Below are 21,906 nucleotides of genomic sequence, written 5' to 3' on the forward strand. Positions count from 1 at the left end.
ATGAAACTTTCCTGGCAGATTAAAACTGTGTGCCCGACCGAGACTCGAACTCGGGACCTTTGCCTTTCGCGAGCAAGTTTGGAAGGTAGGAGACGGATACTGGCAGAAGTAAAGCTGTGAGTACCGGACGTGAGTCGTGCTTCGGTAGCTCAGTGGTAGAGCACTTGCCCGCGAAAGGCAAAGGTCCCGAGTTCTAGTCTCGGTCGGGCACACAGTTTTAATCTGCCAGGAAAGTTTCGGTATCATTCTGTTGCTCGATGATGGCAGCCCACATGTGACCAAGACGGTTCGAGCACGCTACAGAAGCTCCGCTGGGAAGCCGAAACACGTTCTCCGTACAGTCCCCATGTCTTTTTCCCTTGCGACTTCCACATTTCTGGAGCCCTCAAGAGAGTTCGTGGCCGTACAAATCATCCTTCCGTAGCCAAAGGTAAACATTTTTCTGTGAAGGCATTGACCGTTTTGTCTCACAGTGGGATAAACAATCGAGCCGATTACGTTCGAAATAATAAACCGTTTACTTACTTTTTTCCATCCGAGTCGTTTTTATTTGACTGTCCCTGATTTTGTATGTCTCCAATATTTATCAACTGCAGAGCACATTGAAGACCTCCTTCAGTGAAAGGGGTTACGTCGTAGGTCAGAAGCTGTGTGCCGGAATGGGATCCGAACTTCGTAGCTTTCCCTGTTGCGGGCATTGACTCTATCAGCTAACGGACCCAAGCGCGTCTGATTCTAGAAACAACGCTTTACGCTGTGGCTAAGCCGTGTCTGCGCAGTATCCTTCTTGCGGTAGAGTAGGTCCACGAGGTGTGCAGAAGAACTTGTGTGGATTTGCAAAGGTAGATGAGACACTGCCGGAAGTAAAGCTGAAATTTCGAGAACGTACCTTCACCGAGGAGTATATTGCTCCCTCCTACGTATATGTCGCGAAGAGAGCGTGAGGATAAAATTAGAGAGACTAGAGCCCACACAGAGGCATACTGAAACGTCCCCTTAGAAAAATTAATGAAATACTCTGCTGGTAAACCCCTTACGTTATTTGATTTTCAAACAGTTGCGCACAACTGAACATACTCAGACATTTCTCTCTTTACTTATTCTGATCATCACTAAACTGACAATCAACATTTTTAGCGCAACGCAGTCTGACTTCTAATAATCCCTACAAAAGAATGGCCCTGACTAACATCAACCTATACCTTTCACAAATCACGTACCTCACAAAAATATTCGTCACTCGAACTACTGCAATACAGCGAGCGCCACTACTGCCAGCTAAATAAAAGATTCAAACTACTGAAGTCACCAACTACTGATAGGCATAGTTAGCAAATGAAACATTTTGATAGAGAACAAACAATGTGTTCAAAACTCAATATATATAAATATCAGTTCATGACATCCAGTCTTACAAACGTACTGTCTCTGATGGACACACGTCCACATCGTCCGCTCTCAAAACTCCGCCATCTCTCTCCACATCCATCACTGCTGGCGGCTCACCTCCAACTGCGCAACGCTATGCGCTGCTAACATCCAGCTGCCCAACACTACAGTGGCAGACAACAATGCAAACTAGCCACAGACGGCACACAGCACAGTTAGTGATTTGCATACAGAGCGCTACGTGACGTTACCAACGTAAAAACCTAAACAGCCTACTTACAATGCAGATAATCTTTCTTTCCACGAACAATACGACACTGGAGTAGAAGGGAGAACCGATAGAGGTACTCAAGGTACCCTCCGCCACACACCGTCAGGTGGCTTGCGGAGTATGTATGTAGATGTACATCCCGGACAGAACGACTGCTCCATGCCAACCAGCGTCGATTTCTAAAACAAAGATCGTGTGAAACTCAGCTGATACTTCTCTCACATGACATCCCGAAAGCCACTGATCGAGGCTGTCAGGTAGGTGCAGCTGAAATGGTTCAAATGGCTCTGAGCACTTGGGACTCAACATCTGAGGTCATTAGTCCCCTAGAACTTAGAACTACTTAAACCTAACTAACCTAAGGACATCACGGACATCCATGTCCGAGTCAGGATTCGAACCTGCGACCGTAGCGGTCCCGCGGTTCCAGACTGAAGCGCCTAGAACCGCTAGGCAACACCGGCTGGTGTTCAGGGCAAATCCAATGATAAGTAATACTTGTAACATTTGATAATGTTAAGGCCGAAATCTAGATCGTACAGCAAAACCTGTTGTACAGCCGAATAGCAGTTACATCTTTCAGAAAGTCGAATCATTTACATACGTGTGTGTGCATGTACGATGTTGTCCATTGTAGCCTCCCAACAGTAAAAATATGTATATTGCATTAAATTTAGTGTAGCCTACCCACAGTAAAAAATACCTCCCAACAGTAAAAAATATTATTTATATCACTCACATTCAGCGTAACCTCCCAATAAAAAAATTCCGTAACCTATCAATAATACAATGTGACTAATCTCTCTATAAAGTTGTGGCTTGCTTATAACCTTTCAGTAACTGACTGTGAATTTAAACTGGTAAATTTTAGACGTGAGCAATGCTGCGTCATGATCGTGAAAATTCATTCTGAATAAATTGAAAATTCTTATCTCAATATGGTTGGCGGATAACGCGTATATATCTGCTTCTATATGAAATTCTTCTGGCACAGCCCACTTCAATGCTGGCCGATAGATTTGTCAAGTATAAACAACTGCTGCGCGGTGTGGGATCCTTATCAGGTGGGATTGACGGAGGACATCGAAAGGGTGCAAAACAGGGCAGCTCGTTTTGTATTATCACGTAACAGGGGAGAGAGTGTGGCAGATATGATAAGCGAGTTGGGATGCAAGTCATTAAAGCAAAGACGTTTTTCGTTGCGGCGAAATCTATTTACGAAATTTCTGTCACCAACTTTCTCTTTCGAATGCAAGAAATATTTTGTTGAGCCCAACCTACATAGTTAGGAATGATCATCAAAATAAAATAAGTGAAATCAGAGGTCGAACAGAAAGGTTTACGTGTTCGTTTTTCCCGCGCGCTGTTCAGGAGTGGAATGGTAGAGAGATAGTATAATTGTGGTTCGATGAACCCTCTGCCAAGCACTTAAATGTGAATTGCAGAGTAATCATCTAGATGTAGATATTTTTTTACAGTAATCAGGATGTCCATGGATTGGAGAGATTAGTAAATTCTTTGAATTGAGATGAATGATTATCAAAAAGTTAATTTTTATGAGAAAGATCATTATTAAGAGATTCTTTTTTAAAACATTTACATAGGACTTGATATAACGGTAGTACATACGGGCGAGGCTGCTTTTACCTGATGCTACAACGCCCAGGCTCCGCCATCGCTCCCCACGACTGACCCAGCCAACTGCATACACACGACTGCTAGCTATTACTTACTCCTACTGACTAGACTTGGCCACTGTTTCCATGTTTCGATATACAGTGCATCGATACGTGGAAGTGTTTCAGTGTTTCGGATCGGCTGTGGTTCACTGTTTCGAAACACTGGTGTTTCATTCCGCCCCCGTCTCGGATAGCAGCACCAGATTCGGTCTCGAGCCAGACACAGAAACTGTATCGTTGTTTCAGAATAAGGCTGTTTCAGTCCACCTGTGCTTGGAACGGACTAATTGTATCGAAACAGTGATGTTTCATTCCGCTCTGTGTCGGACGAGATTCGGGCTCTTCACAGGTACTGAAACACAACATACTACTTCGTGAAACACTTTCAAGAGTGTCGAAATCTTTTTCACAAGCAATAGCATGAAGCTTAAGGTATCCGCAAATAAAGCTTCGTTTCTAGCTGACTGTCCTATTCCGAAATGGCGTAACATCTGCTTTATAAACACTAACCAAAAAATAAAACAACGCGTACTATTCACATTCAAAATAATAAATATGTGAAAAATATTCAGTTAAATAACACTTTTTTGACGACATGCGCTCCTCTACTCATGTACAGTAATCATATTAAGAAACGCAAGTAAGCCTGCAACAGTTTGAATAAAAAAAGGCGTAGAGTGACAGTTATTAGACATGTACATAAATTTGATGTAGGTATAATTGCAAGCAATCTGTTTGACATATCACTGATAGTGTAATGGTGAACAGTAAGGGCTGGGAAGCATGGTGAATTCATAGTAACGGTTCGAAACACCTTGAAAGACAACATTTTTTTCTGTTATATTTTGTTATTTATTCGAATTATTTGGCGTTATTTGTGAGTCTATAGTCACTGTGCCTATTATCCACAATGATTCCCTTTGCGTGCATGGAAATTAGCAGGATGGGTATATCACCCATACTAACGGAATGTGGGAATCCCAGTAGCTCATCCGTTGTTTCTGCAGTTTGCTCCCACCTCCCGATCCGTTCGTGATGGCTCTTCTGTCTTCAGCTGTGGCTGTCCTCAGTCAGTTGAAAAGTATGAAAGTCACGCGACACGAAAGCAGCGCATATGCTGCGGGAAATACGAAACTGCCAAGACGCCCATACTTCGTGCGACATGATTAGCGCTCTCGCACGTGATTTGTGTTTATATGGACATACTTATACAGTAGACATTCAAGATGATAAAATGTATAGGTTTATTAGATTACAAAAAAACAAATTGTTTCACTGTTTCGAAACAGTGTATCGAAACATTACATTGTACCGTTTCATTTGTTTCGAAACAGTTAAGTGTTTCAGTTTGCCCATCTCTACTACTGACTACACAGTTCCTACTGCATACAACACTGCTCTTTGGTCTGAGATTCTCTTACAGCTTACATATCGCAGGTAGCGCGTGAGCAATCCATCGAAACTACGTCTGGAAGAGTACGCTAGCAACAAATTCCTTAGTCATGGACCTCTTACACCATTGCCCCCGGAATGTTTCATCCTCTTCGATTTTTTAAATTACGTTAGTATGTTGGGTAGGTAGTAGATGACGAAAGTATCTGTTAAGAAGCCAAACATCTACATCCATACTCCGCAAGCCACCTGACGGTGTGTGGCGGAGGGTAACCTGAGTACCTCTATCGGTTCTCCCTTCTATTCCAGTCTCGTATTTTTCGTGGAAAGAAGGATTGTCGGTAGGCTTCTGTGTGGGCTCTAATCTCTCTGATTTTATCCTCATGGTCTCTTCGCGAGATATACGTAGGAGGGAGCAATATACTGCTTGATTCCTCGGTGAAGGTATGTTCTCGAAACTTCAACAAAAGCCCGTACCGAGCTACTGAGCGTCTCTCCTGCAGAGTCTTCCACTGGAGTTTATCTATCATCTGTGTAACTCTTTCGCGATTACTAAATGATCCTGTAACGAAGCGCGCTGCTCTCCGTTGGATCTTCTCTATCTCTTCTGTCAACCCTATCTGGTAAGGATCCCACACTGTTGAGCAGTATTCAAGCAGTGGGCGAACAAGCATACTGTAACCTACTTCCTTTGTTGTCGTATTGCATTTCCTTAGAATTCTTCCAATGAATGTCAGTCTGGCATCTGCTTTACCGACAATTAATTTTTTAGGGTCATTCTATTTTACATCACTCCTAATGCGTACTCCCAGATAATTTATGGAATTAACTGCTTCTAGTTGCTGACCTGCTATTTTGTAGCTAAATGATAAGGGATCTATCTTTCTATGTATTCGCATCACATTACACTTGTCTACATTGAGATTCAATTGCCATTCCGTGCACCATGCGTCAATTCGCTGCAGATCCTCCTGCATTTCAGTACAATTTTACATCGTTACAACCTCTTGATACACCACAGCATCATCTGTGCAAAACAGAAGCGTGTTCCCACAAGACAGACTCCTGTGTACGACACTTGCCTACACGATCATTTTTTTTTTCCTCTCCCTCTCAAGTCTCTCTGGTCGCCGTCTGAGCACATCGTCCGCGCACTGATCTTAATTGCCAATTAACTGTGGGGCGAACGTCATACAGACACGCACGGCCCGCGTGTGCCAAGGAAGGGTAATGGCCGTCTTCCGTGGCCACACTTGGGCCATCTCTACTTAGTATGGGGCGAAAGTACCCGCACAGGCAGCTTAACGAGCAACTGCACACAGCTACCGTAATTACCAAAGCGCCCCGGTTATCTTTTTTTTTTTTCGCGAATCTTGCACGTCCCACTTCTCAGAACAACCGCGACACGCAGTTTTAAGTGCAGGCACTGCTATTGATCCTGTGTGTGTACCGGTACAGGATTTCGAAATGGAAAGTGCTGACCGAAAGACACAGCTAATGACGCCAGTCTCTGAACGGCACTGCTTGGGACAACAGCACATTTTCAGGCGGACAAAATTTCGAAATTACAGTAGTTACAATATTCAACATCAGATCGCGCTGCAAGTGATGTGAAAGATAAAGAAGACAACGCAGTCTGTGGGTGCGCCATTCTGTACGTCGTCTTTCTGCTGTAAGCGTGTGCTGTTCACAACGTGCAAGTGTGCTGTGGACAACATGGTTTATTCCTTAGAACAGAGGTTTTTTCTGGTGTTGGAATTCCACCGCCTAGAACACAGTGTTGTTGCAACAAGACGAAGTTTTCAACGGAGGTTTAATGTAACCAAAGGACCGAAAAGCGATAGAATAAAGGATCTGTTTGAAAAATTTCAATGGACTGGGAACGTGACGGATGAACGTGCTGGAAAGGTAGGGCGACCGCGTACGGCAACCACAGAGGGCAACGCGCAGCTAGTGACCCAACAGCGGCCTCGGGTTTCCGTTCGCCGTGTGCAGCTGCGGTCCAAATGACGCCAACGTCCACGTATCGTCTTATGCATCAGAGTTTACACCTCTATCCATACAAAATTCAAACGCGGCAACCCCTCAGCGCCGCTACCATTGCTGCACGAGAGACATTCGCTAACGATATAGTGCACAGGATTGATGACGGCGATATGCATGTGAGCAGCATTTAGTTTACTGACGAAGCTTATTTTTACCTGGACGGCTTCGTCAATAAACACAACTGGTGCATATGGGGAACCGAAAAGTCCCATGTTGCAGTCCATCGTCCCTGCATCCTCAAAAAGTACTGGTCTGGGCCGCCATTTCTTCCAAAGGAATCATTGGCCCATTTTTCAGATCGGAAACGATTACTGCATCACGCTATGTGGATATTCTTCGTGAATTTGTGGCGGTACAAACTGCCTTAGACGACACCTCGTGGTTTATGCAAGATGGTGCCCGGCCACATCGCACAGCCGACGTCTTTAATTTCCTGAATGAATATTTCGATGATCGTGTGGTTGCTTTGGGCTATCCGAAACATACAGGAGGCGGCGTGGATTGGCCTCCCTATTCGCCAGACATGAACCCCTGTGACTTCTTTCTGTGGGGACACTTGAAAGACCAGGTGTACCGCCAGAATCCAGAAACAATTGAACAGCTGAAGCAGTACATCTCATCTGCATGTGAAGCCATTCCGCCAGACACGTTGTCAAAGGTTTCGGGTAATTTCATTCAGAGACTACGTCATATTATTGCTATGCATGGTGGATATATGGAAAATATCGTACTATAGAGTTTCCCAGACCGCAGCGCCATCTGTTGTTGACAATTGTAACTACTGTAATTTCGAAAGTTTGTCTGCCTGAAAATGTACTGTTGTCCCAAGCATATTGCAACAAACGGTGTATTTCTATCGCTGCTCGTTTAGTTTGTATTGCCGTTTCAAATATACCGGTCATTTTTGAAACACCCTATATATATATATATATATATATATATATATATATATATATAGAGAGAGAGAGAGAGAGAGAGAGAGAGCAAGAGCAAGAGCAAGAGCAAGAGCAAGCAGCACGCACAGTACCTCCACTGTTCGGGCCGTGCGTCGTAATGTAACTCACCACCCGACCTTCACCGAAGTTTCACTACAGCTTACGATGTTTTTCGTCCAAATTCGTACATTTCTCCATCTGGCGTGAAGACTGAACACACATTAGGATTAGTTGCAACTCACAGGGAAAGGCCCGCAACGAAAAACGAATTTGTTTCAATGATGTCCAGCGCAAATTCTGTTTCATATCCGTGACAATCTCCGCTATTTCGCGATAGTACAAAACATGCCGCTCCTCTTTGAAATTTCTCGATGTACTCCATAATCTTAACTGGTAAGGATCCCACACCGCGCAGCAGTATTCTAAAAGAGGACGGACCAGCGTAGTGTAGGCAGTCTCTTTAGTAGATCTGTTGCATTTTCTAAGTGCTCTGCCAGTGAAACGTAGTCTTTGGTTTGCTTCCCCACAACAAAATCTATATGTCCTTTCGAATTTAAGTTGTTCGTAATTGTAACACCTAGGTATTTAGTTGAATTTACGGCTTTTAGATTAGACTGATTTTTCTTGTAAACGAAGCTTCACTGATTCCTTTTAGCACTCATTTGGATGACCTCACACTGTTCATTATTTAGGATCAATTACCAATTTTAAGACCATATGTATATCTTTTCTCAGTCGTTTTGCAATTTCTATCGACATTCTGATGACTTGACTGGACGATAAATGACGGCATCATCTCCAAAAAACGTAAGACGGCTGCTCAGATTGTCTGCAAGATCGTGTATGTTCGTAAGGAACAGCAAAGGGTCTATAACACAATCTTGCGAAACGTCACAAATCACTTCTGTTTTACTCGATAATTTTTCAAAGGGGACGTTTAAATGACACGCGCCTATAATTTAGTGGATTACTTCTACTTTCTTTCTTGAATACTGGTGTGACCTGACCAACTTTGCTGTCCTTGGGTACGAATCTCTGGTCGAGTAGGGGGTTGTATATGACTCTTAAGCATTATTATGCAACATTAGGGAGCAATGAAGATGAAACGCCGGCTGGTGTGGCCAAGCGGTTCTAGTCGCTTCAGTCTGGAACCGCTACGGTCGCAGGTTCGAATCCTGCCTCGGGCATGGATGTGTGTGATGTAGGTTTAAGTAGTTCTAGGGTACTGATGACCTCAGATGTTAAGTCCCATACCGTTCCGAGCCATTTTAACCATTGTTGAACATGAAACATGACAATCCCAGTTGGAGCATGCTTCAACACTGAATCGGACATGGGCCGCGCCCTACGCATTTGGTGCTTATAAATCTCTTTGAGGACCCTGATTGTGTCTGTGGGATCCCAGAACAGCAACTTCTGTACTGTGGCCGCTGGTCGCACGAAAGCTGATTCGCGCATTAACATTATGGTTCAAATGGCTCTGAGCACTATGGGACTTAACATCTGAGGTCATCAGTCCCCTAGACTTAGAGCTACTTAAACATAACTAACCTAAGAACATCACACACGAGGCAGGATTCCAACGTGCAACCGTAGCAGCAGCGCAGTTCCAGACTGTAGCGCCTAGAACCACTCGGCCACAGCACGCATCCACATGACTACGTAAGACAATCACTTAGAGATCAGACATTGCGGACCGATGTCAACGACTGCGGGCAGAGCGCTGCATAACTAGAGTACAATCAGCAACGAGCAGAACCAGTAAACGATTACACACAGAATACCAGCGAGACAGATGGTGGTAGTACCGCTAGCAGACCAGACGATAGCGACGCAGACGAAGACGCACTAACATACGACGCAGACGAAGACGCACTAACATAGAACAAGAACTAAATCTATTGTCGCCGGAGTGTCACGAACAGAAGCGTTCATTAGGCAGTAGCATTACATTGTAAGAGAAGTAAACTTCTTCTTTTTCTTTCCTTTCTTCTTTTTCTGTTTCGGCCATCTAAGGACCACGCACAAATTTCGATGCTTGTTCCTTCGTTCTTATTTCCGCTTCCTCCAGTATTTTCACCTTCTCACTGTGTATCCTTTTTATCTTCTCAGACCATCTTGGCCCTGCCTTCTCCTGCCTCGGAATCCCTCCATTTTCTCCTTAAAAATCTCTCTTTCCTTTGCGTCTTTTTCACTTACTTTATTTCTTTCGAGATCTTTCCTACCTTCTTTAATGGAGACAGTTGCTGACATCTTGTTTCAAAAATATTTAAAAATCTGTTTCCTTAACCTGTGGCCGTTCATTCTGTGCAAACGTCCAACAAAGAGCAGTCGCCTTTTCTGTGGCGTTTCAGTTAAGTTTTCCTTGTTGCGATATACTTTTTCGTTACTTCTTAATTTCCATAAGTATATTTTTCGAATGGTTCTTTTTGCTAGGACTTAAAATTTGTGTAATTTGTAATTCAGTATTAAACATTGACTTGCATAAAGACATCCTGATTTCACTACTGTGTTGTTGTGCTGTATTTTCAAATTTTTAGACAGAAACCTTTTGTTGTAAATGTTTCTGGTTGTACTATGGTTGTACTATATTCTCTCTCCATTTTACGTACACTTTCTTCTACAGCGAAGCCATTTTCTTGAATAGTTTCTCCCCGAAACTTAAATTTACTACCCCTATTTATCTGTGGAATATCAGTTACTAGGATTTCTGGAGTATTTTTTTATGTTTTTCATAAATTTTGTTTTTTCTTCAGAAATTCTTAAACCTGCTTTGTTGGTTGTTGCTTCTAAGAGATTGATTTGTATTTCCACATGTTAGGTTTCCATAAAAAATGGCAAAACCATCCGTAAATGCTAGATAGCGAATTTCAGTACCTTTGTTCTTAGTCCCCAGTGTTATTGGTGATGTAGGCACTTAAGTCCGGAACTGCGCTGCTGCTATAGTCGCAGGTTCGAATACTGCCGTGGGCATGGATGTCTGTGATGTCCTTAGGTTAGTTAGGCTTAGGTAGTTCTACATGTAGGGGACTGATGACCTCAGATGTTAAGTCCCATAGTGCTCAGAGCCATTTGAACCATTTATTGGTTGTGGCGTGCGTACTGTGAGACCTTCGGTACACACCCCATCAGATTATTTGACTTGTCGCTCTAGCAAAGTAGGCGAGTGTCAGCAACATGTCTCGTGGTCTTATCGTGGTGCGTTTATCTTCTGCCGTTAGGTCAGGCGATAGAAATGCCACTTGCACGCTTAGAGTAGCAGATTGAGGGTGACCAACTTTAAACAGAACTTGATTAATTTTCACACACATTTATTAAAATAATAACAATCATAGATATACGTAACTTGATTCTGGATGCTGTTTACAATTGACAATCTGAAGTTCCTTTGGTCTTGGTACGTTAATCTTATTCTCAGATATCTCTGATACTTGACAAAGTGTCTATACAAATGGCCGGCCGCGGTGGTCTCGCGGTTCTAGGCTAGCAGTCCGGAACCGTGCGACTGCTACGGTCGCAGGTTCGAATCCTGCCTCGGGCATGGATGTGTGTGATGTCCTTAGGATAGTTAGGTTTAAGTAGTTCTAAGTTCTAGGGCGCTAATGACCACAGCAGTTGAGTCCCATAGCCCTCAGAGCCATTTTTTTTTTTTTGTCTATACATTTCTCTTCATGGCTATGTACAGGAATATGATAATCTTATTAGGCGCAGACTGAAGCTTGACTATAGACTGGTACAGACTAATGTAGACTGGTGCAGACTGGCTGATCGGAGGACTGTACAATCGTTATAATACTTCACGCGTTCATGTATCACTGCGCGAGTGTGATCCGCGAGGAGAAAAGGTTCTACGTTGGCAGCAATCTCATTGGCTGCGTTATATATTAATACGCGGATCGGAGGAAGCAGAATTTGGTCCGTGTCTTAGGCAGCGCCATCTCGTAGTGCAGAGATGGACGAGCGCTGTTCCTGCGCTGTTGTGCTTAGCGGGGCGCGCTCTAGTGGGAAAGTTATGTACGCGCTGACTACACGGAACTATGTACACAACATTGATAATAGGTTATATTATTTTAGTTTTTTTTTCATACTCTTACTATTTTGTAAAGGAACTCTTTGTTTTATGCCTGAGATATTTCACCCCGAAACTTTACTTTTTATTTGTTGTGTTTGAGCATTTCACAAATAAAACTTCATATTATGTGTATGTACAGTTCAATATTGTGGGAACATGGCCTTTCTTAGCTACAAGGAGGCAGGTCGTTTGTAAATGGAAGCAAATAAAAATAATAATCGTCCAGTTAGGCAATGCAGTGTAAAGGATCGCGGAAGCTGCGGTGAGGCAGTCGTGACGGTGGATGGGCGCGGGGCTGAGCATGGGGCCGGCGGTGACCCGTGAAGGAAGGAGCGAGTTGGCGACCGTGACAGGATGAGGTCAGGAGAAGCGCGGGCGTGGAAACTGGGCCGCCAGAGAAAGTGTTTCTAGGCACAGGGCGAGACGCGTTTCGCAAGTGCCAGATCTAAAACAGAGCAGCGCCATGGCGAAATTTCGCTGGTATTTCTTCTGCACTGATGGTGAGTGCTAATACTGTGGCAAAGGGTGGAGAGATGAAAGGGGGGGGGGGGGGGGGGGTGTTTGGAAGGTAAACTACGATCCAGTTACTTTCCCTTCATCTACAGGATCAAATAACCCTCTACAAGTCTGTTGGATGTTGGCCTAAAATTTGGTACTGAAACAAATTAATCGCCGCCCGGGATTAGCCGAAAGGTCTTAGGCGCTGCAGTCATGGACTGTGTGGCTGGTGCCGGCAGAGGTTCGAATCCTCCCTCGGGCATGGGTGTGTGTGTTTGTCGTTAGGATACTTTAGGTTAAGTAGTGTGTAAGCTTAGGAACTGATGACCTTAGCAGTTAAGTCCCACAAGATTTCACACACATTTGAACATTTTTGAAGCAATTAATCGTCATTCATTCGTGTGGGACCTTAGAGTTTTTGAAAGAAATTTCCCCCATCTGATGGTTACTGCCTCATTTATTTTACACTGGCGTTATAGCCATTTTCAAGTCCATGTTGAAATATTAAAATTTGCCTGACATGTCTGTGACATGCATCGCTGAAGAAACACAAGATCAGAAATATGACGACGGTGACATGTCACAGGCGGTCAGATACATTTTAGCATTTCAGCATGCACGTGAGAGTGGCTATAAAGCCGAAATCATGATTGTTTGAATTAAATGAAGAATCAACAATTTGAAAACGTCGGAAATTTCTCCCAAAAAAAAGAAGAAAAACGGGAAACAATATTTCCACGACATCACGTATGCACAAGTTCAGTCTTACCGACGTTACAACACTGTTACTGTCTAGGAACACACATTATTTCGAAACACCACAACTGAGCCGTAAATTAAAAAGTGATGAACTGCCCTCGTTTGATATCATCACTCGAGATAGCTAAGCACTGGTAAACACGGTTTCGACAAGAAGTGTTTCTTTCCGTCGTGGCTTGCCTATAATGTGGACTCTCAGGTTTTCAGACTATAATTCGTTGGCTTCATTTGTGAGGGGTTATTTAAAAGCTTTGGTATATTGTCCTCAAGTGTGTATCTACAGTCCGTACGAAGGTTTCCGTGTACTTAGGCATAATGCCCTCGTATCGGGAAAACCATCAGCTCCCGAACGTATATTTATTAGAGTTATTTGTTTGTTTCCTTGTCCACAACTTACCCTTTTATTTGCACGTATAGTAGGCAAACGCCCCGTACAACGTTTATTAAAAAAAAAAGAAAAAAAAAAGGTTCAAACGGCTCTAACACCACGGGACTTAACATCTGAGGTCATCAGTCCCCTACACTTAGAACTACGTAAATTCTAACTAGCCTAAGGACATCACAGATCCATGCCCGAGGCTGGATTCGAACCTGCGACGCGAGCGCTTGCGCGGTTCCGGACTGAAACGCCTAGAACGGCCTGGTCACAGCTATTGCAAAAGGAAGTCGTCACCAAAATAGTAAGAGTCAGTTTACAGCTTTAACTTGGGTTCTTAAATTCAGAGACAGCTGTTGACTCAATGTACCATAAAAGTGGCTGCAAAACAATCAGGTTGTGTACTGTACTGGACAGTCTGCTCGGTAAATTCTGCAGCTCTCTTTAGACTTCAACAAGACGGTGGGAGTTCTGGACTGAAATAGAGGTGAGGTGAGGCGAGGCGAGGAAGAAGTCGCAGATCACACCTGTCTACCGAATGCTTAGCAGGAGTAATAAACAAAACTACAGTCCAGCAAAACTGACGTCAACTTGTTGTAGACTCCGAAAACAAATACTGAGCGGAAACGTAATAAGGTTTCTCGACAGAATGATTTGTAGCTTTAAAGTTAGATGTAAGACAGGAAGGATTGGATTGTTTCTGGGGGAAGAGACCAGACAGCGAGGTCATCGTTCCTGTGGGATTAGGGAAGGATTGGGAAGGAAGCCGACCGTCCTCTTTCGAAGGAACCATCTCGGCATTTGCCTGGAGCGATTTAGGGAAATCACGGAAAACCTAAATCAGGATGACCGGAGGCGGGATTGAACACACAATGATTTCCTCCATGCCAACCAGGATGGACTGCGGAAACATCCATCATGCGATACACCTTACATGACATACCGAAAACTGTATCAAAGCAGTCAGGTCGCTGCAGCATTTCTTGTTTTTTGAAATGGATTCGATTCACTTCACACCAAAGATTATAAAGCTAAGTACGACCGTATGGGGGATCGATACGTTGTGACTGGGTTCAGGATCTCTTGGTACGGACGACACTGCATGTTATGGTTATGTCTGATGGAGAGTGATCGGCTGAGGTAGAGTCAACTTCACGCATAGCCAAGCAAAGTGTGTTGCGACCTTTGCTGTTCGTGGTTTGTGTTGATGAGTAATGAGGACGCACACGGACCTAATTGCAGCTTTGGACTTTCTGCGGCTGATGCACTTATCTGCAGTACAGTACACTCACGCTCAGAAAAAATAGATCACCTTGAACAACTAGAGAGACACGTGCGTTAGTATATTCTGGAGAAATGACTAGCATTTCATTCACCTCGGTTCAGCAGATATCCGCCATGAGCCCTGGTAGCTTCTTCCACGCATTATGGCGTCGCCGCGTATAAGGCACGAATGGTGTCCTGTGGTATAGCCATCCATGCTGCATTCAACTGCTTCCAAACTTTATCTGTGGCGGTTGGCGTTGGGTCACAGTACTGGTTTCACCATATCCCACAAATTTTCAATTGGCGACGAGTCTGGTGATATGGCGGGCCCGTGCAAAAGGCCGGCATCCTGTGGCACTCGTTCGTGCAGCAACATGCGGTCGTGCATTGTCTTGCTGAAAAATGGCGTGTGGAGTGTTGTGCAGGTAGATTATGGCTACGGACCGCAGGACGCCATTCACGTAGGGACGACGCGCACGTGTAACCCATGCAGTAATTAACGGCGACGGGCTGTTTCAATAGAGACAAGGAGGCTGCAGATCTGTCCTGCAATGCCATTCGGATGAGGTGTCGATCTTCTCGGAGGGAGATCTGTCTTGTGCGATCTGATCCATCTCGTCGCGTTCTACAGCCTTCCGTGAACCATCCTACATACACCCGTTGCACTGCCAAAACACTTCGTCCCGTACGAGCCTGAATTTTCCGTATGGATGCATCACATTCTCCCGTACCAATAATGCGCCGTCCTTCAAATTCGCTGATTTGACGGTACGGTTGGCGCATACGTCCACGATGCATCCTACACGTCTCCTCAAGTCACGCTGATCCATTACCTTTGGTTTATAGCGACACACTTTACCGGTAGGTGGTGTTGCACCGCGATAGCGATGTTGACCTTTAACCCGCGGCCCGACACGGTTCAAATGCTAATCATTTCTGCAAAAATGAAAGTGTCCTGTGGATACGAGCGTCCTTTCTCTAGTCGTTCATAGTGTTCTTTTTTTGTTTTCTTCTGGACGTAAATGTATTAGCTGAAGAAACCTGTGCAAATATTCAGTGAAATAAAAGTGCTAAAAATGTCGGCGGTGTCTTTAAATTTTTACAAATCTAAAATTGTACATAAGCACAGTGTCAGTCATTCTCACTTGAAATCGGTCAACTCATACAAATACCCGAGTGTGGTAATTTTTAGGGATACGAAATGGATCACATAGGTTGAATCTTAAGTAAACCGGGTGGCAGACTTCGTTTCACTGATGTAATAGTGGGAAAATGCAGTCAGTGTACAAACGCGATTGCTTACGAAACACTTCTAAGGCCTATCCTAGAATACTGCTCAAATGTATGGTACCCGCACCAAGTATGAGTAATGGGTATATTGAGCGTATACAGAGAAGGGCAGCACGAATGGTCACAGGTTTGTTTAATCGGTGGGAGAGCGTCAGGGGGATGCTGGACGAACTGAAATGGCAGACTCTTGAAGATAGGAGGCATAGTGTCCCGTGAAACCCTTATTACAAAACTTCCCCCCCCCCCCACACACACACACACACACACACACACACCTTTCCCGCAAAGACGGTGAGCACAGGATCAGACTAACTACAGACGCGTTTAAGGAGTCATTCTTCCCGCTCTGTACACGCATATGTTAATCATACGGGGAGAATTAATGTGTAGTAAAGTGAGAGATACCCTCTGCCATACATTTCAGTGATGTTTAGAATATGGATGTGGATGTAGAAATGGGCGAAGAGAATCCTAATATATTGTGCAATAAAAGGTACCCCCTGCCACGCATTTCATGTCTGTTCGCAGAGTATAGTCGTAAACTTGGAAGTACGTACAAGTAAATTACTGTACGTCCACAACTGTTACAACAATGATCAGTATGTGTAAAATTATGGAATTGCAAATTGGTACCTGCACGCTACTATACCAACTAAAGTAGACATAGGAGGTAGTAAATGACACTTGCTGTGCGATAGTTTAAGCCGTAATGAAACGAAAACGTATTTACATAGAGAATCTGACACAAGTTATGGCAACTTACCAGCGTACGAGAATATCGGGTGGTCGTTAGAGTGGTTGGTGAACTTGGTCCAAGCGCAGAGGGTGAACTGCTGGATGTCTGGGATGTCCGCCTTGTACTGAATGTACTGAAACACAACACAAACACGCCACTCTGTAAGTTACAGTCTCACATTCCGACGTCATCTAGCAACTGTTTGTAACTAGGCCGGCGAATGTGTTTATACAGTTTTAGTAATAAATGAAAATGTGACAGCCCCACCATGAAAAATATCTCTCAGTGATAGGTGTTTATGATTTTAGTTCCAAAGTGTGCTGAATCCCCAGTACGATAGCAAAAATCCATATCAACCACCATTTATACAATTAAATCTCAATACTAAAACACAATTATATGTGTTTAATTTTTATGTTCAGGTTGGTTTCGCGATGATGTTACAAAGTTTCATGGATGATGAAGAAGCATAAATGTATTAATTTGAGGAAGAGACCCTCGTCCGGAAACGATCGCGTAGTAAGTTATAATCGATAACCGTTCTCATCTCTCTGACGCTGAACCTCTTTTAATGGAAGTTCTGTGCTTTCAAAATTTTGATAGGATGAAGTGTAAATGAAAACATTGAAAAAAACTTGGGTTCTAAAATGCATTCCTTAAGACCTGTATCCACCTATTCAGTAAGAGAGATGTTTTTCACAGTAGTAAATATGAAAAACTCCTCATAGCTCTTAAGGTATATACTTTAGAGCCCATGTTTACTGAACATTTTATTCTTCTTTTGGTCAATACTACTTCCTCCCCTCATATGGAACGCAAAGACCGTGTGTTACAAGGGTTGCACACTCCGAGGTATCAGGAGGATTTTCGCTTATAAATTTCGATTCAGTCGTTACCGCATCGGGGTCACTTAATCCAGATATGTACAGTTACTCTCCTCCATCATCCCAGAAAGTCCTTAACATCATCACAGAATCAGCCTCTACATTTCTTAGGCAGTTAATGATTATCTATAACCTGTAAATACATCAGATTGCACTTAGTTGAGAAGGAAGTGAAATGCGGTTGGAGTCTGTTCTCGGATGTTATTTAATCTGTACACTGAACAAGCAACAGAGGAAACCAAAGAGAAATTTGGAAAGCGAATTATAGTTCTGGAAGAAGAAATGAAAAGTTTGAGCGCTGCCGCTGACTATCAGAGACGGCGAAGGACTCTGAAGAGCAGTTGAACGAAATTGATAGTGTCTTGAAAAGAGGTTGGATGTTAGAAAGTAACACATTAAAAGTAACAAATGAGCTTTATTAGTTCGGCAGCTGAAATATAAGCAGCAGTCAAAACGTGAAAGTTGCCCTACCTGGTACACTGACGCGGAATCTATTACACCACGAACATCATGACTTAACATTATCAAAGTGATTCTCTTGTGGGATAAGTTGAGTAAAATTTCATCCTTACACCAACACATTTTCAGTAAAGAAAAAGGCCACGCCTAGAGATAAAGATTGGTGTCAGCACGTGCTCGCTATTAGGTGTGTCAAACGTTACTGCAACTTTTCACCATTTTTCGGACTTTCACAAAAGCCAAAATTACTGGAACGATGGACGTATCGCACAGACAGTTCACTATAGTTGTGTAACTGCAGAACGAATGTAGACGAGGTGGACTGGGACAAAAGTGTGGAAAGAAGAGTGGGCAAAGATCCTTCCAGAAGGAATGGACCATGAGTAGAACATAGGGTTGTTGGAACGTCTCTGACGAATAGGTGGACGACAACAGCTGAAGTCTGGACAGACGTTGCAGGCAGGGTGTCACGACAAAGCTTAGGGAACACATTACTGGAAGCTGGGTAGAGATCTCGAGTTGGCTAGCATCTTTTACATACGACACAGAACCACAGTCAATAGAGACTTGATTGGTTTAGAGACAGTGCCAGATGGAACATTAACTGGCATTCTGTAGTGTTCAAAGATAAGTCTCACTTCCATTAGTTGTAGCTAGATCTACGTCAACATGTTAGTAAACAAGCTGGTGGAAGGTCACGGCAAGCAGAGGTTTTTGAGACCCGTATCTCTACTACTCTGGGTATCGTAGTTTTGAGGAGCCACTGGATATGACAACAGGGCTGATATTTATTGAAGGGAGGCTGTAAACGTCCCAGTATGCGGCAAGAATGGTAAACACTGCAGTTACACCCTTCATTAACATGGCACCAAATGGTGTATTCTAGCAGGATAGCGCATGACCCTACATGACACTTTATACCACAGATGTCTTGAAGAACGTGCAGATCCTCGATTGGCCTGCCTGTTCTTCTCATTTCTCACCCACAGAGTGTGCCTGGGATTGAAAGGAAGACGTAAGGTTCCAAAGAAGCCTCCAGCCAGCGCTATCACTGTACATGTAAGACACTGCATGTGTTTCAAGTATGACATTCTGATATTGTTTCCTTCTGTGCCACAAGAAATACAAGCATGTACTGATGCCAATGGGGATCACACACTATACTGTTGTTGGTGATGGACCATCAGTCCTGAATGGAATACCCATTACGTGATGAACATCCCCACAAAGGTTGATAAATATCCAATTGATACTTCATGGTGTATTTCGTCAGAGTATGATAGAATATTGGGGTGAAGTTATTATATGACTTATGTTACTCACCTGGAAATAAAGGTCCTGTGTGAATGTGACCTTGTAGAGGGCGCACTGCCCCCCATCCGCTTCACCGAATCCTTGACTCGCACCGTATAGTGGCGAAGATATTCCTTCGGGCCCGTCCAGGGTGGATATCTTGTTGACCAAGTTCTGGTAGGATACTGCAGGCGCTGCAGAACCCAACGTCAGGCCGATGCCGGGGCTTGGGTCTGGAATGGGTCTCCATCCTGGAGAAGAGCTGATGACAGCGCCGCCAGTGGCGGGGCGCGGTACTAGCAGCGCTGTCGCCGCTAGCAGCGCCAGTTGCAATAACATCTCTGGATCCATTGGAGTGGAATGTCTGTAATGCTAATGTTTGGCTTCACTTAGTAGTATTGTCGAAATATAAACAATATTGTCCCTTCCCAAGCGTATTCTCTATTCTTCTGTTTGTTTAGTGAAAAAAAGACAATGTTTGTATCTCTTTATAACTTCACATTAATATCCATCCACTGTCGAGAAATATAGCACTAAGAAATTCTGATGTAAACATGAAGGTGACGCCTTTCCTTCAGAAAACTGTTCCCATTGTTAATAAAGATAGTAATGTCTGAATCCTTGTTATATCAGTATACTAACGGAACAGTTATGAATGACTTTCTGCTGTGCAGTAGCTTTGCTTGCAGTTTGAAACTTGATTCTTGCGAATTATTTCACGACAGGCTGAAGTTTCGTCTTTCAGAAGGGAACGTGACGGAAATCGCACAGGATATTGCTTGTAAGCAACGTTTAGCTGTGTTTCCGTCGCGAAATTTTGTCGGCGGTGCCGAATGCCGCAGATTGCGAAAACAGACGACTGTCTGGCCTAAGAAGGCGGCAGCAGGCGTGCCAACGTTTGTGAGCTAACGGATCTCGGACGTTGCAAAGAAAGCGTCTACAAAACTTTCGTGTTTCTTGCGACACTTAACGATGTTTTCACTTTTTTTTTCTTTCCTCTCCCTTTCAAACACACACTTTTTCTTCTCCCCTTGCTTCGTTTCCTAAATTACTTTTTTTGTGCTGTTACTCTGCTCCCGGTATGGTTTGCATGCGACAGAGCTTTGGTCGCGTTTTAGAAAGCCGAGCCGATTACGCAAGCTTTGCGTGTGGTATGTTAATTAAAACCACTTTCTAGTCTCACTGTGGTTTCTGAAGTGCCGGTAAGTGCTAGGCGATGTCTCGGGACTGTTTTCTTCGTTTTCTCTTCCTTATCTTCGCTTCAGCAGAGTGGACGTGCGTCGGGTTGTTGAGTCTGGAACAAAAAAGGCAGACGTTTGAGTCAGACGATGAATAGCGCCGAATAGTGAATGATAAGGAAAGCCTGTTATCAAAGTAATGGAGACAGCTATCATACGTTGCGGAATGCAGTATTTCTGTGTGTTGGCAAGTTATACTTTCCTATACTTGCCATACAAATTATGTCACCACACCAACAAAGCGAAACTGACGCTGAACACTACAGAACACACACACTAGGTTGAAGGAAAATCGATACGTTTTCTTTTCGTTTTCCTTTGTAAATAATAAGTTTTTTGTTGGATTTTATTGTCCAGTATTTCATCCTATCCATCCACCTCTTCCTACACGAATGTAAAATACTCATAATATAGCACAAAGAAGGTGAATATGCCGTGGGCAGAATTAAGGATGTAAAAGAATGCAACTTGTCTTTCGACCTACGAGGCATCTTCAGACACATTCAAATTAAAACATGCTGATATATTCGCGCATTTTTAGTTTATAGAATTAGTGCCCATGTAATGTAATATAATGCATCGTCTAAGGAAACGTGACATGATACATGTCATGTAGTATAGCATGACACATGCCAACATCATCTTACATTGCATTTGCCACGTCGTGCAATATGACACAACATGTCACTAAAATTTAGAATGCATGCATCCCCCTCTGTGATACTTCCTATTATAGATGCTCTCCAACTCTCGGCTATTTACTACTTCAGATGAATCTGATCTCACTGTCAACAAGCACATAAATTTGCGTCCATTTGTTCTTACACTGGTCATCATACTTGTAACAGGTAACAGGAGGTGAGTTTGGAGCAGAAATGGCCCCCTTCGAGGGAAAAAATCAACCTTCCCCACAAATAAAGAATATGTTTTAGTGCCCCCTCCCCCAACACCCAAGGAACAAATCCACTCCCAAAAATTTTATCGCCACAGAAAATCTTTTCTAGCTATTATACATAGTCGCTTCAGCCACGTTATATTGTATATTATTTACTTTATAACCTGTAAATTGCAAGGTGCAGGTGTGCCAAAATCTTGCAACTAAGAGAACTCACTACACTGGGGAAGTAGGGTCAACTCGCAAAAAAAGCGCGAATATCTCAATATGTTTTGATTCGAATGACTTTGAAGCTGCTAGATAAATCGAACAGCTATTTCCCATCTTTTACATTGCTAACTCTGCCTTTTTTTGTGCTATGAGAGAAGTATTTTTTCATTGTGGTTCCCAGCTTTTACTCCATCATAATTTCGACATTAGACCGCCAT

The 21,906-nt window shown here is 43.4% G+C and overlaps 2 protein-coding genes across 3 annotated transcripts in view; one reads left to right on the forward strand and one right to left on the reverse strand.

Annotated features, from left to right (window-relative positions):
• LOC126295230 (uncharacterized) overlaps window positions 1–21,906 on the forward strand; it is a 2,305,622-nt gene that overhangs the window by 1,633,417 nt on the left and 650,299 nt on the right. The gene's annotated exons all lie outside the window — the stretch shown is intronic.
• LOC126295231 (uncharacterized) overlaps window positions 1–21,906 on the reverse strand; it is a 171,466-nt gene that overhangs the window by 82,614 nt on the left and 66,946 nt on the right. For both annotated transcript variants that reach the window (XM_049987580.1, XM_049987581.1), the window contains exons 2-3: window positions 19,376–20,639; window positions 16,737–16,842 (exon numbers count right to left, since the gene is read on the reverse strand). In XM_049987580.1, the coding sequence (XP_049843537.1) occupies window positions 16,737–16,842; window positions 19,376–19,696 (427 nt within the window). In that variant the 5' untranslated portion in view covers window positions 19,697–20,639. The remainder of the gene's footprint in view (window positions 1–16,736; window positions 16,843–19,375; window positions 20,640–21,906) is intronic.

This window comes from Schistocerca gregaria, chromosome 11, assembly GCF_023897955.1.
Source record: "Schistocerca gregaria isolate iqSchGreg1 chromosome 11, iqSchGreg1.2, whole genome shotgun sequence".
Lineage (NCBI taxonomy): Eukaryota > Metazoa > Arthropoda > Insecta > Orthoptera > Acrididae > Schistocerca > Schistocerca gregaria.